The 14212-nt window shown below is 45.0% G+C and overlaps 1 protein-coding gene across 2 annotated transcripts in view; it reads right to left on the reverse strand.

Annotated features, from left to right (window-relative positions):
* Nucleotides 1-14212, reverse strand: part of ENPP6 (ectonucleotide pyrophosphatase/phosphodiesterase 6) — a 105390-nt gene that overhangs the window by 16578 nt on the left and 74600 nt on the right. Inside the window, exons 4-7 of one of the 2 annotated variants that reach the window (XM_087418339.1) lie at nucleotides 12128-12269; nucleotides 11203-11382; nucleotides 8085-8222; nucleotides 6472-7946 (exon numbers count right to left, since the gene is read on the reverse strand). In XM_087418339.1, the coding sequence (XP_087274465.1) occupies nucleotides 7755-7946; nucleotides 8085-8222; nucleotides 11203-11382; nucleotides 12128-12269 (652 nt within the window). In that variant the 3' untranslated portion in view covers nucleotides 6472-7754. Of the gene's footprint in view, nucleotides 1-6471; nucleotides 7947-8084; nucleotides 8223-11202; nucleotides 11383-12127; nucleotides 12270-14212 lie in introns of those variants that run through there. The other variant, XM_004428734.3, reaches the window with a different exon arrangement.

The following is a 14212-nucleotide window of genomic DNA, read 5'->3' on the forward strand; positions in this document are numbered from 1 at the left end:
CAAAGTCAGCGGGGATCAAGAGAAGCAGAATTCCTTGGAGTAGAGTGAAGTGTTGGAGAACACTGAGTGGATGGAGTTTCTTTTTTCCTTTTTCTTTTTCTCCAGGCTTATGTTTACTGAGGTTTGCCAAGGGTGAGAAGGGTACGCATGCGCTCTCAGACACCTTACACAGACAGCTCTAATCGCCACCAGAAAGCAAGCAGCTTCCAGTATTCGACGCCCGACTTCCTGAAGCTCAATTAGGTGGGCCTGGACAATACCACTCTAGCTGCCACTAAAACTCAGAAGCCGTGTTTTCCAGATTGTCTTGATTTCCCCAAATATTTTAGGTCTAGGCCTAACTGCCATTCAAGCGCAGGCCTTAGAATTGAGCCTGGCGTTTCATATCCTTTGCCAGTTTTCAAAATAAATCTTTCCTCCAGAGACAAATATCGGCCTCTCTTGGAAGCTCGGGCCTGAATTTGCCACATCTCTCTCCACTCAGACAAGACTCCAGAAGATTCATTAACAATGAAGCACAACCTCCACCGGGTTCTGGCCACCTTCTGGAGCATGGTGGCATCAGGCAGACATTGTTCATGACAGGCCAGAGGAATCAGCCCTTGAAGTTCAGTGGGCACTGGGAGAGCTGACATGTCCTGCCCGTGGACTCCCTCTGTGGATTCACTGAAGCTAGGAGAATTGCCATCAGTGGTTTCAATACTTTTTCCTATTGAAATCTCTTCTACATCTACGAATAATTAGCCAAAGTTGAAGGCCTGACTTAGTTTTCCTCTCTGCTTACTTGGTTGCTAGTTTAGAAACCTACAAAGTGAACGAACTGTTGTTAAGCAACCAAGAACCAACTCTCTCAGTATTTATTAATTCATATTCCACAAACATGCACTGGGCCTCTGCCATGTGCTAGGTTCCATGGAGGAAAACGAAGGTCAAGTTGCCACAGACCGGCCCTCAAGGAGCTTCCACCCAGTACAAAAGCACACAGACAAATTTAGCACCTGGGGGAGTGATTCTGGGTTTTATGAGAATTCTGAGATGGAGGAAATTAGAGAAGAGTGGGTGTTTCCTGGAAGAGATGGTATTTGAGTTGGGCTTAAAGGACAGATGGGAGTCAGGAAAGAGAGGGCACTCTGGGGATTCTACTGACTATTTATCGGACTGATTGATGTTACTGGAACCCGTCGACTACAGGTGTGCGGGTGGGAGAGCATGGAGTACCTTGGGACCCCAACCACTTAATTCCCAACACTTCGGTCTTGCACTGGAAAATTCATTTTCACAAACATAAAAATTTTGGTTCAAGTATTTGCAAATCACTCATGTTGGTGGTAGGAAAGGAGAGGGCTGGAGGTTAGGAAGAGAAAAAGGAGGCAAAGTGGGCAGCAGAGCCAGTGTAGACGTTTTTGCAGTGTGACATGAACAAGAAAAAAATAAATGACTATGTTAGAACTTTCATGAAGGAGCTGAGATTTATCTCTAGACTCTGTTGGGAACCAGAAGGGTGAGTCCATAAATCCAAAACATGAAATCAGAAATACATTGAACATTTTGATAGAGGACGTGGAGCATCTTTGTAAAAGTGGATGGACTGAGTGTCTTAATGGTTATATTTGGGTTCAAATCCTGCTTTGGCTCTCTTAGCTTTGTAACCTTAGGCAAGACATTTACAACTCTGAGACTCAGTTAACTCAGGAAAACTGAGATAACAGTATCCACAATGCAGAGACAGCAACCAGGAGACATTTAATTCAAGATAGCTATTATCGCTGTCGTTGTTGTTGACCAAAATTTTAAAAAGAAATTTTTTTACATTTATATAAAATATTGTATTTTATATATTTTATAAAAGAATATTTATTATCTGCAAAATGTAAAATAACTTGATGCACGTGTCAATGAAACATTTTGGGGGTGGTCATGGGGGGCTCATTCTAAAGTTTCTAATCATCCATGATAAATGAAGATGATTTTTACAGTACTCATTATTACTAAATAAAGGTGTATGAAATAACATTGGTAGTCTCTATATTTAGTGAGTCAATAAGAAATACAAGAATTTTGGGGGAACTGCTCATAACTTCAGTTCTTCAACTCTGTTTTTCTCATAAGTCGTGAATTAAATATCCTGAGGATTATGGATCAGGATGCTCCCTCGTTAAAATTCCCTATGGTTTTCCATTGCACTTAAGATAAAGTACTAAGTCTTCCCCATGGTCTGGCCTGGTTGGGCCCCTGCTTACCTGGGCAGCCTCATCCATGCGACATTCTCTCTCCTCACTCCCCACACTTGGCCATGTGGTCCATACTGTCAGTTTCTCTAATTCTCCAAGCTCTTTCCCGCCTCAGATTCTTCGAGCACCCCACAACTTCAGTCTGGAAAGCAACCCACCTCCCTGCCTGAATGACTCCTCCTCCTCCTTCGGGTCTCAGCCTCAAGGTCACTTTCTCAGAGAGACCTTCTCCCCCGTCATCTAAATTGGATTCCCTCTCCTCCCAGACAGTCTTGTTCATAATACTCTTTTTCCATCATAACACTTAATGCAATTTTTAATTGCACATGTATTTGTGTGCGTGGCACGCGTGTTTATTTAACATTCTGCTCCTTCTCTAGGTTCTAAGCTCCATGAGGGCAGGAGCTCCCAGTGTCTCCACACTCTAATTGGGATTAGAACTTTGAGGGGTCACATGGACTAGGTACTCATCAGATGCTTGTTGAACTTAGTAGATGAATGATTTTTAGGTATATGGATGTAACAGGGAGGACAGAAGAGCGTACCTGAGTTTGGCAGGAACCACCCACAGTTTTTCTCCACTTTGCATTTTGCATGTTGTTCCTGACTGTCCCATGTGCCAAGGACGTTTGGCATCATTAGACCTACCTCCCGAGGGCCCTGGACCACTCTAGACATTGTGACAACCCAGTTGGCCCCAGCGCCTTTCCCAGCGCCCCCCGGAGGCGAAGTGGGTGTAGAGCATGGGTGGGTGAAATGACGTGGGCTGGGAGAGTGGGGCCAGCTTGTGCACGGCTCGAATGTTCCAGTGAAGAGTGTCACCCTTGTCCTCTAAGGAGGACAAGCAAGGTCTCCAGAGGACAGTGACCAGATCTTAGGGAGACACAGGAGGTGGGGGCATCAGTTAGGAAGCTCTATTTCCATCCTTGAAGAAAGGAGCTTGGCAGGTGTCCAAGGCTGGGGCTTGACCTATGTAGGTGGCTGGTTTTGTGCCTTCAGTCCTCTGGCAGTATGAACACCTTCAGCTTTCTGCCCTTGCAGAGAAAAGACTGGCAGCACTTGGAAATCCAGTCTGTATAGTAAAGAGTGCAGGAGCAGAAGCAAACTGTGGGGAGCCACTGGGCAGGGAGCTTGCTTTTATACGGCAATGTCGGCAGTCACACTGGATAACTGTGCAATTCCAGGTGACAAAAGAAATCTACTTCCATGTCTGTATCTTTTTCAGTGACAGCTCACTAAGCAACCACAAAAAAAAAAAAAAAAATGAACTCAGTTAAGTCTTCCTGTTAGAGCAGCTGCCTTAGAGTCCACAAATTTACATTGGTGGCAAAAAGTTGGTGTTTATGTGGGAATGGCATTTTTGCCAAGAAAGCCAAATCTTGTATGTTTATAGGATAACAGCTATAGGGACAAAGGAAGGGGAGATGGTATTCTATTTTATTGGCCCCAACCAGCATCAATTTGTTCTGATTCAACTGTTTCCCTAATCATGTCTAAACCAGAAATAAAGACTCCTCTGCTCTCGAAACCCAGACCCAGAGAGATTGCTTTTGGGGCTGAGAATTCTGCCCTGCTGCAGATGCAAAATGCAGTCCAGCACAGAACACCACCACGTTCACTGTGCACTGGTTGCAGGTTACAAAGCAAACAACAGTCTTTTACCACGTGGGGAGAGATTTTGCAAATAGGAATGTGGGAGATTAATAGCCCTGGCACAGGGCAGGAACAAGGATATAGAACAGAGTTTTCAATTCTCTGTAGTCTAGTAAGTATAATAAACAACAGAAAGATGTAAAAGAAAAAAGTCCAAGACAACAAGGGAAAAATGGACGCTTGTTTTTAGGATTTTTCAGAAGACAAAGAGGTAAAACCCCAATGTTATATCAAAGTAGAATTGGAAATTATAATTTTTATATATGAGCCTTAAAAGTAGAAATCCATACATTCAAGGATAGGAGTAAAATGATTAAGGTATTTAGTCTAGGAAACTAAGATACAAAAAGGAGTAACTAAAATATACCTAAATTTCTCTTAAGACTCAGGGACAACCATGATTTTCTGGAGAAGCATCTGTGTTTGTATGTTATAGACACGTAAGTTACATTAATATAATTGATTGTACTTAATATAATATAATTGACTTTCTTCTTTGACTTGGCTGCTAGGAAGCTCAGAACCACGTTTGTGTTTCATTTTATGCTGTGGTATGTTATTTTCAGGACTAACAATATCTACAATGCAGTGTCATTGAAAGATGAGAAATATTACCCAGAAAGTGCTTAATTCAAGAAAGCTATTATTACTGTCATCATTGACCAGAATTTTAAGAAGGAATTTTTGTTGATAGATTTATTTCAGCAAAAAAGTAAAATAACTTTATGTTCATGTCATTGAAACTCTGGAGGAAGAATCCTTCTAAACTTTCTAATGAGCCAGGCATGATAAATGAAGGTCAGTTTCACAGTAGCCGTTATTACTAATTAAAGCTGTGTGAGATAACATTGATAGTTCCTGTATTTAGTGGGTCAACACTCATCTTTCAGAACTAATCTTATTTTTTCACATTCTATTTATCTTCCTTCTGATTTCTTTCTTTCTTGAAAAAAGTTTCTGCTTCAAGTGTTTTTAAAACTGCATCAAATCTCCTTGTTGAAATAATTCTATATATATTTTAAAGCTGCTCAAGTTACAGCCAACAGTTAGGCATTTTTCCTTTCCGTTCTTGTGGCTTCTCCCCACTTCTTAAGCCATACGATGAAATACTGGGGAGCCCTTGCTAGCTGATTGACTCTTAGTTCTGATTTACACAAACATACAAATGTGTGTGTGTGTGTGTGTATTTGTGTGATACATACAAAAGTAATATAATATAACATACAATCGTGTCACCTAACGATGGGGACACGTTCTGAGAAAAGCGTTGTCAGGCGATTTCGTCATTGTGCAAACATCATAGAGTGTACTTACACAAACTTAGATGGCATAGCCCACTACACACCTAGGCTGTATGATACTAACCTCGTGGGACCACCTTCCTACATGTGGCCCATTGTTGACCGAAACGTCATTAAGCAGTGCATGACGGTAGCATAATAGATAGAGTGCACTTGCCATGTGGCTTTCCCTCAGAAGACATTGCAATTTGCCAGTTTCCTGCAGGGGAGCAGGTACTTGGACCCTGAGCAGAGTGGGGGAATGTTGGGAGGTAGGGGGAGGGTGCAATGGGAAGCACAGCCAGGGGTAGGAGGAAGCATCATCAGATTTGTCACTGGGTTTTCGGAGCCAGCCATCCCTAGTCACAATGGTAGAGATGGTGCCCTTCGTCCTTGCTTTCCTCTCACCTCCTTTTCTTGGATGATCTACGTTCAGGGACCTTGTCTGCCTAATTCCCAGCCTCTGTATCACTTTTGTCTTGTGATTGTGGCTCCCTGGTCTGCATTATAGCACAGTTCCAGATCTTTGGACCAAAGGGAACCCAAGGCAGGAATTTTCTAGCCACACTAATGAGGTGATTGATCAGACATAAGGAGAAGTTTGCTGGTGGGTTCTGGGCAGAAGCGGATTTACAGTGCAGTTAAAGAAGCTTCTGGGCTTCTCGCTTACATAGGTTTCTTCCAAGTCCCTGTATCTAATTTTATATTCATAATTATGTATTCTTTTCTTAAAGAGCGACCTCCTCCCCCCAATTTTGTAATTGTCAGAGTCCCACAAAACCGATATCTGCCTCTGATTCTGGGGGGGATATATTTTGCTCCCTAATAAAATAGAAGATATACAAGAAGAAATCACATCTCTTTTTTCCTGCTTTGGGATGACCTAAAGGGATGTGATGCTTGGAGCTGCAGCAGCCATCTTGTGACCCTGAGGGAAAGCTAAAAGAATTGCAAAAGAGCTGACCCAGGACCTTGATATCATTGAGTTGCTGGATGAACCAACTCTGGAGCTGCCTACCTCCAGACTTCTAGTTATGTGAGATAATAAATCTTTATTATTTAAGCCACATTTATTCAAGTGGCCTATGACTTATAACCAAGAACATCTAGACTGATGCCCCTAGGTTCCCTATCACTGGGTTTTAGTCACTCATCAGAAAAACCTGCATCTTCTTGCAGGATGTGCTACTGCAAGATACTGTGTTCACCTTCCAGAATGAACTTTCTCCGACAGCACGTATGGCTAGAGCAGCTTCACTGGTGCCTGTTCCACTCTACTGGAGGGGTCCAGGGCCTCTCCTGTTGGAATTGAGATGGCACCTCATTAGCTGTCCAGTGTCTTCATGCTGCCCTCTGGCTTTGCCACTCTCCCTACCTAAGCCTGTTTTCCCATAAATTACCCCAAATCACCTCTGCATTCTTACAATCTCCCTCCCTACCATGACCAGCCTCTCGGTGTAGTTGATTTTCAGCTAAATATGAGAACGCAGACAATAGATACACATAGTCACGCTAAGAAATGAGTGACAGCTAACTGTGGACTAGCCCTCATTGTCTTTTTGCTTTTAAAAACTCAAAGCAATTCCACTAGAATTTTCTAAATTGGAAAAGTTTTAAAACACAAGCCATTTGGTATGACTTGGAAAGTTGGCTTTACGGAATAAAGCTGGGTGGACACCCATCCGGGTGACCACTGGACTGCATGTGTGTTCAATGCAGAGCCCTGAAGAAACCACACTAAATGAAAATGCTGGGAGCCTAGAATCATCTCACTCTAGGTGAGCTTCAAACGGTGTGATCAAGTGAAGAGAAGCATGTTGGTTCTCAGAGGAGAGAGCGTTAGGGGCAGAGGGACCCTCTTGGAGACTTTTAAAGCACATGGCACAAGCAGCCAAATTCTGCTCATTAGAAGGGCCCAGCTTGGCCTCGGGACTGTGCAGCTGACACCTCTGAGCGAGTCTGCTTTGTTTCCTTGGTGACCAGGTGCTTCTCTTCGTCTGCGAGCACAGAGGAATGACAGTCCTCTTGAAGGACTGAATTTCAGGTCAGGGAAGCCCCATTCTTCCACACCTAGGTCCCCAGTCTTCCACTCATTTGCTTCATCAGTATTTCTGCTGATCACCACCTGCCCCCTCTCTGGTAGATTAAATACTAGTCTGAGGTCTTACACTTCAGTGGCCTCGACCAACAACTCGCATGTACCGATGTGTGCCACTCCCTTTCACCCTGTAGTCTGATCCATTGGCAACCCATCTTCAAACTCATGTCTACAGTAAACCACGCCCTCTTCAGGAACCCATCCTGAAGAGGACATGACCTCGGGTTCCCCTGAGGGGCGGGCCTTCCCACGCTGGCCCAATATCAGAAGCTGATCCAAGAGCCTGGTGAGCTTGGAGCCCAGGCAGGCGAGGAGGAGCCTGCTGCAGTCACTCGGGCGTGAGGCTATTAGGGTCTGGACCCAAAATGCAAGATAATCTCCTCCATAAAATCAAGTTGGCAAACTGGGGACCTGGATCTCTGGAGTTTTGTTTGCCAAACCTTTCTCTTTTAGGTGGAAGCAAAGCTGAGCCTTTCCTCGCTTTTCACAGCCCTAGAGCAGTTGCTTCGGTTCACAGTGATTGTTCCAGTTTAAACTGAATAGGTTACATTGTAACCCTGGTAACTGAGCTAAGGCCCATTTGTTAAAACACAGCGAGTCTGGAGCCGTGCAGTCCAAACCGTGACTCTGCGTCGGGTCTACAGTTTGTGTCTCCCAAGTCACCTGACCAAGGCTTCTGATGCTCTAGAGAAGGAAGTAATGCAATGAATGATACTTAAGTGAAAACAAAATCTTTTAAGTGTAAAAGCTGACTAATTATTTATCTTTGACTGTTTGATAGAATTTGTCTAATGAGTAAATTGTCATGTATTTTATAATTACCTCAGTTATGAACCATCCTTCATCGGCCACTAAGGTCAAAGGAGAGACAAATTTCCCTTTCTTGTAGTAGAACCTGCTCGGTATGGCTTCTTTCTCGTAGACAGTCATGTGTTCCACTGTCTTCAATTTGTTATATATCTGCAAACATAACCAAGAATGACTAGGTTTGCATTTTCTTTCTTAAATATATGTGAATATTGATTAGACCTGGGGAGAGGGAGGACTTTATAAGACCAAAGAAAGAAATTACCAAAACCCCTGATAGATTTGACTACGTAAAAATGAGAAACTTGTCTGTCTCAGAAAGCAAGATGGCTTTATCCAGTAAGGCTGAAGATCCACATAGCCCATGACCTAACAAGTTAACCCCCAGGGATATAGTGAGAACTCTCATACATGTGCACCTGCAGACATGGAGAGGCATATATACTGAAAATTGGGAGAGCCCAAATGCCTGGCAACAGTGGGAAGGGATAAATGGATTGTTGCGTGTTACTGCAGTGGAATACTACACAGCAATGAAGATGAATGGATTACAGCTACACTTGGAAGAATCTTGGGGCTCTCAGTTTGAGGGGAAAAAAAGCAAGTTGCAGAAGAATACAGACAGAATAAGAATACATATAATTATTCTTATTATATGAAATTCAAATAACTACGAAACTAAAGAATATATATGGTAAAACTAAAGAGAATTATGGAAATGATAAGTCATAATTTAGGACAATGGTGTCCTCTGCGAGGGCAGAAAAGGTGATGGCGTCTGAGGAGGGCACACAGGAGACACCACTGGTAACGGTAATGTTCTCTTTCTTACATGTCTAGTGGATATAAAGTGCTTGTTGTAACATTATCCTTTACACTTTACACATATTTTATAATAATTTCTTGGTATCTACTCAATAATTAGTGAACAAATTACAAAAACTTATTTATGTCAAAAATGCTATAGTAAAATTGAAAGGCAAATGAGGAATTGGTCTGCCTGATGTTAAATACCACCAAGATCAAAGAAAGAGGGTTTATTCTTTGACTTGACCTAGAGGGTGTCCCACCTACACTTGAATCCTAAAAGTACTGGTAATAGTTTGCCATTAATTACACTTCTAATTTCATAGTGAAGATGTAAACTCTGTCCATATTTCCAATATTTAGCAGGAGCTTAAATATTTATGGCTAAAATTAAAATTAACTCGCTGATGTTGACTTGTTGGCCCTTAGCCAAATCAGGCATATATTCCTGGGTAGAACTGAATGTAAAATTGAATTTATCAGTTCAATTCTGGAAAATAATTAGTCCTTAGGCTGTGTAGTAGAGGGTTTCTGATGGCCCCATGAGTTATGATTTCCTACTTAAGAAAACCCATAGTTATTAAGGAAAGTAGGGTGCATTTGCAGAAAGATTTTGGATAAGTGAAAAATCTGATGACACATAAGGGGTCTCACAAACTGTTGTGTCCATCACGTGACAAACTGTCACCCAAACAGAGCCCCCGCTTTTGAATAATCTACCAACTGCCTGATTTAAACACCGTATTGGAAGCAGCTCTTCCCAGCTCATAAGCTGTTGATGCTCAAGTATTCTGGAGACGCATGTTCCTAAGTGCCAAATTGGAGATACAGATGATCTTCCTTGCCAGGAAAACAGAACTTCTTTGCAAGAAGCCATTTACTGTGGGACCTGCCAATGTGTAAAATATTCTTCCCAGCTTCATATTTAGGGAGTTCATGGGGACACTCTGTACACATATTCAGTACATCCACTTCCTGATCATGGAGCCTGAGGAAAAAGGGGCATCCACAAGGGAATGGGACAAGGCTGAGGAGGAGTGGCATTGTTGGCAACTGTGTTCCTCAACCCCAAACACACAGATCTCAGACTCTTATACGGGAGTGGGCAGAGTTGAGAGGAGGGTCTCTCTCTGGGCCAAAGAGGAGAGACGTGGCCCACCCTTGTGCTCCGTCAATCCCAACAACAGTCCATCACCAACTTCATCACTGCTGTGAGGATGAGTGGAGGCACCAGGACCACCCAAGGCGGATTCCTGGCACCCTGTGGTTGGCACCTCCACAGGCAGCAGTCTGGGCCTCCCCCGAGGAAGAGACTCACTTCCTGGTCCAGACCAGTTTTCTCTGGGAGTGGGCAGAAGCCCTAGAGCCTGTACTGGGAGGTGGCTAGGCAATATGGGGTCAAAGTATTCCACCAAAGGTGTCACGTGCTCCTCCTCATTTTCTCCGTGTGATTTACCAAGGACTGCCAGATACGATTATTGTGTGGAGGGAAGGGTAGGCAGAGGCCTGGTCATCTCAGGGTGCTGAGTTCCTGGAGGGCATGACTGTGGGGAGTGGAGCTTTCTCCCACATCTGCACATTGTGGGAACTCAACCACACCCTCTTGGGAACATCCCCCTTCGATGGTGATAATCATAATAAGTGACACGTCCATCGTCCTTGCAGTGGGCCCAGCACGGTTCTGCGTGCTTTCCAGCAGCCCAGGAGGGCAGCGACGACATCACCACACGCAAGGACAGAGAAGCAGCAGAGGGCCAGGTTAGCGAGCTGCCCGGGTACCAACTGATGACAGAGCTGGGGTCTCCACCAAGCAGTGTGGCTCCTGCGATAAGCCTCAGCTTACATTCATTCAACACCTTCTCATCCCCAGGTCCCTGAGGAAAACAGACCAGACTGGCAGCTTTCTTCCAGAGAAAGAGCACTCGACGCCTGCATCCGATATGCCCCAGATTTGCCTGAGAAGTGCTGCATTTTAGCCAATAATAAAATCGCCCTACTAAGGACTAAGCGCTTAACGTGCTAAGCACTGCACGTCCTTTATCTCACTGAGTTTCCACTAACATTCAGTGTGGTAGATACCTTTCTGCCCATTTCAGAGAAGAGAAGACAGAGACATAGGAGGATGAACAACTCGACAGAGGTCACTCGGTGAGTGAGTGGCAAAGGAGGTCCCCTGTCCCCAGAGTCCCAGCTCCTGACACGGATCTGTATTTCAGCATGAAAACTACAGACAAGATCAAGCGCAAAGCGATGGCGAATGAGGGCGTGTCTGCTCCCTTCCCCTCGCCCCTCCTGCCGCCCTTCTCCCCCATCCTGGCTGTCTTGCCTCGGAGTGTTTCCCAGGGGCTGGCCAGAGGCTCACAACAGGCCCTCGGTCTTTCGCTTGCTGCAGGTCATTCAGGCTGATGTAGTTATTCAGCTCAATCACTTTGTCCATCCAGAAAATGTCTGTCATCCCGTGATCTGAGAAGATAATGACATTGAGGTCGTCCTGCAGCTCCCGCTCCTGTGGGCGACAAAGGCGTCATGCCAGCGCTGAGAGAGGGAGGGTCTTACACTCAGGACTCTGTAAAAGGGTGTTTTAAACTACAAGTTATAGGAGAAAGGATACTTCCTCAATTCCAGATTTAATTGTCTACCCTTCTGCCCTGAGGGGACACAGTTCAAAATCGTAGCAGAAGCCCTTTGGGGAGGGGAACGTGAACGCCCAGTCCCCATTCTACCAGTGCTAAAAATAATACATATGGGGCATTAGCCTTTTGAGGTATCTTCTCTATTTTCATCTTCTTTGGCTCTTTGAACAAACTTGTGTGGTAATACGAGCACTGCTGCTTGCCCATTTTACAGATGTGAAAAATAAAGCCCAGGAAAGTTTAAAAAAAAAAATACCTTGCTTAAAGTCATTCAGCAAGGGTGTGGCAGAATCAGGGACAGAAACCAGGTCTGGTTCCCCTGCCCATGCAAAGCTGGTTACCAGATTTATTAGGTTTGGTAAAGGACTGAGCCATTCCGCCAGCTAAGCCAGGTAACAATGAAGACCTGGGTCATTTCCATCCACGGGCCTGGCTGTAACACAAGGGGTCCCTTGGTACCTGAAGAGGAGTTGTGTGAAGAAAAGAGACCCCTCAAAGCCTTGTGCCAGCCTAGTCAGCTATCCACAGTAAGAAGGAAGATGTTGAGGGATGTGACAGTCAAGGAGACAGAGATTGACAAGAAGGAAGGTTAGCCCAGTGGTCCTTGTATTTGGTCACCTGGATCCACTTGGTCATGTACTTCAGGACGGTGTCCACTGCCTTGAGGGCATCTTTTCTTTGAGGTGATGAGGGGCCGTAGTGGTGGCCTTCCACATCCAGGCGCTCGTGGTATATGGCTGCCAGGTCAGCCCGGCCACTCCTGGAGGGAGCAGAGCGGGAGACGCGCAGTTGAGGGAGGCCCCCGCCAACTCTCTCCCTTCTCACCCACATCCTCTGTGAAGGCATTGGTGTTCCCTAAACCCTGCCCTGTGGGCCAGGCAAAACTGATACCTTAAAATAAACAAGGTGGGATCTCCAAGGGAGAAACAGGAATACTGCACCAAGATGGGCCAGTCCTGAGCACCTTGGTGACCCAAGTCAGAGAGCATGTTTAGGGGTCACCTCCCCTCTTGGCTCATGTGGCACTGCTCATCATGTCCCAAGAGTTGGAAGATGTGGTAACAGGCAGGAGATACTTCTGATAGTTCTACCCTCACCATCTGCTGTCATTGGAACATCAGAAAAACTAGAGGCAATCATTTAAATAACAACTATTTGATTATTGCTGGACTTCAGGAAGTCTACAGATAAAACACTAGACTGTGGGTTTAATTGACTGGTGAGAAGAAGAACAAGCTATACCGCGGCAACCTTGTGGGAGACAAACAGGTTCATGTTGAGGGCCTGACCACAGCAGATAACCCCAGGACCCTTATTCTATGGGGACACATGAAGGCTCAGCTCCAATGTGGATATAGAGTGAATTCTAGCAGTGACCACACTTCTATGAGTCCCAGGAAGACCTTGGTTCTGGCAAAACTCCCCTTCTTGGCCAGAAGACCAATGGTAAAAACCTAAGTTATGTAACCCTCTACGCTGGGCTGAGAATGCATGGGAACTAGCGACATAAATTGGAAGAAGGGGCTTCTGGAGTCAGGGAGGAGAGAAAAATACCATGTAGCGTACCCTCCCTCCTTCATCCGGTGCTTTCCACCGAGACTCCCCTCCCCAGCTCTAGCTTTGCCCACAGCCTACCCCCAAAGCACCTGAACAGAACAACGATCAGGATGATGGTGATGGCATCAGTAATAGTAACTGACAGAAGTTGAAGCAGTGGGAAAGAAATTAAAGCTAGAGCCAGCCCTAATGGCCTACTGCTTAAGCCCAGTGTGCTCTGCTTTGGCGGCCGGGGTCGGCTCCAAGGTGCAGAACCACACCACCCATCTGTCAGTAGCCGTGCTGTGGCAGCGGCTCACAGAGAAGAACTAGAAGGACTTACAACTAGGATATACAACTATGTACCGGTGCTTTGGGGAGGATAAAAAAAAAATAAATTAAAGCTAATTCCTTTGCTTGGACTTTACAAGGGTTAATAATTAATACTCTTGGCAGATTGCCTTATTTCTCTTGAAAAACTATATTTTAAACCCACACACAAACACACACACACACACACACACACACACACACACACACACGAGGTGGCATGGTCTCTCCTGATGTGGCCTCCCCACACTTGGAACACAAGGCAGGAAAGAATATGCACCCTCAGAGCCTCTGTGCCTTGGGTCTTGTGATTCCCAGGGCAGGAAAAATGGCCTCACAGTGGCCCAGAGAGCATGGTCTGCATGACCACAGATAATCAGCTCCTGCCCACCCTTCAGGTCTCAGGGGAGGTGCTGCCTTTTCCAGGAAGCTGCCTCAGTAGGGTGGCCCTCCTGGGTGCTCCCATAGCACTCTAGGTTCATCTCCGGGTTATGATTTTTCATACTGTGCTATAATTGCCCATTTCTGTGTCCTTCTCCCTCTCTAAATTGTGAGGGTTTTTCACCTGAGGGGTGGTGACTCATTCTCCATTGTGTCTCAGCTCAGCCTAGGATTTGGCATACAGTAGGAGCTCTATAACTGTCAGCTGAATGTATAATAATAGTAAGTGCTCAATAGATGATAGTTACTCTGGGTCAGGCACTATGTTGAGGGCTTTTCATATATTATCTTATTTAATTCTCACAGCAACCCTATAATTGAACAGAGAGTTCAATACAGCTGCCGGCATCACACAGCTAGTGAGAGATGGAGTTGGGATTCAAACCCAGGTCCAGC

Source organism: Ceratotherium simum, chromosome 28 (genome assembly GCF_057802395.1).
Source record: "Ceratotherium simum simum isolate JZ-2026a chromosome 28, ASM5780239v1, whole genome shotgun sequence".
Lineage (NCBI taxonomy): Eukaryota > Metazoa > Chordata > Mammalia > Perissodactyla > Rhinocerotidae > Ceratotherium > Ceratotherium simum.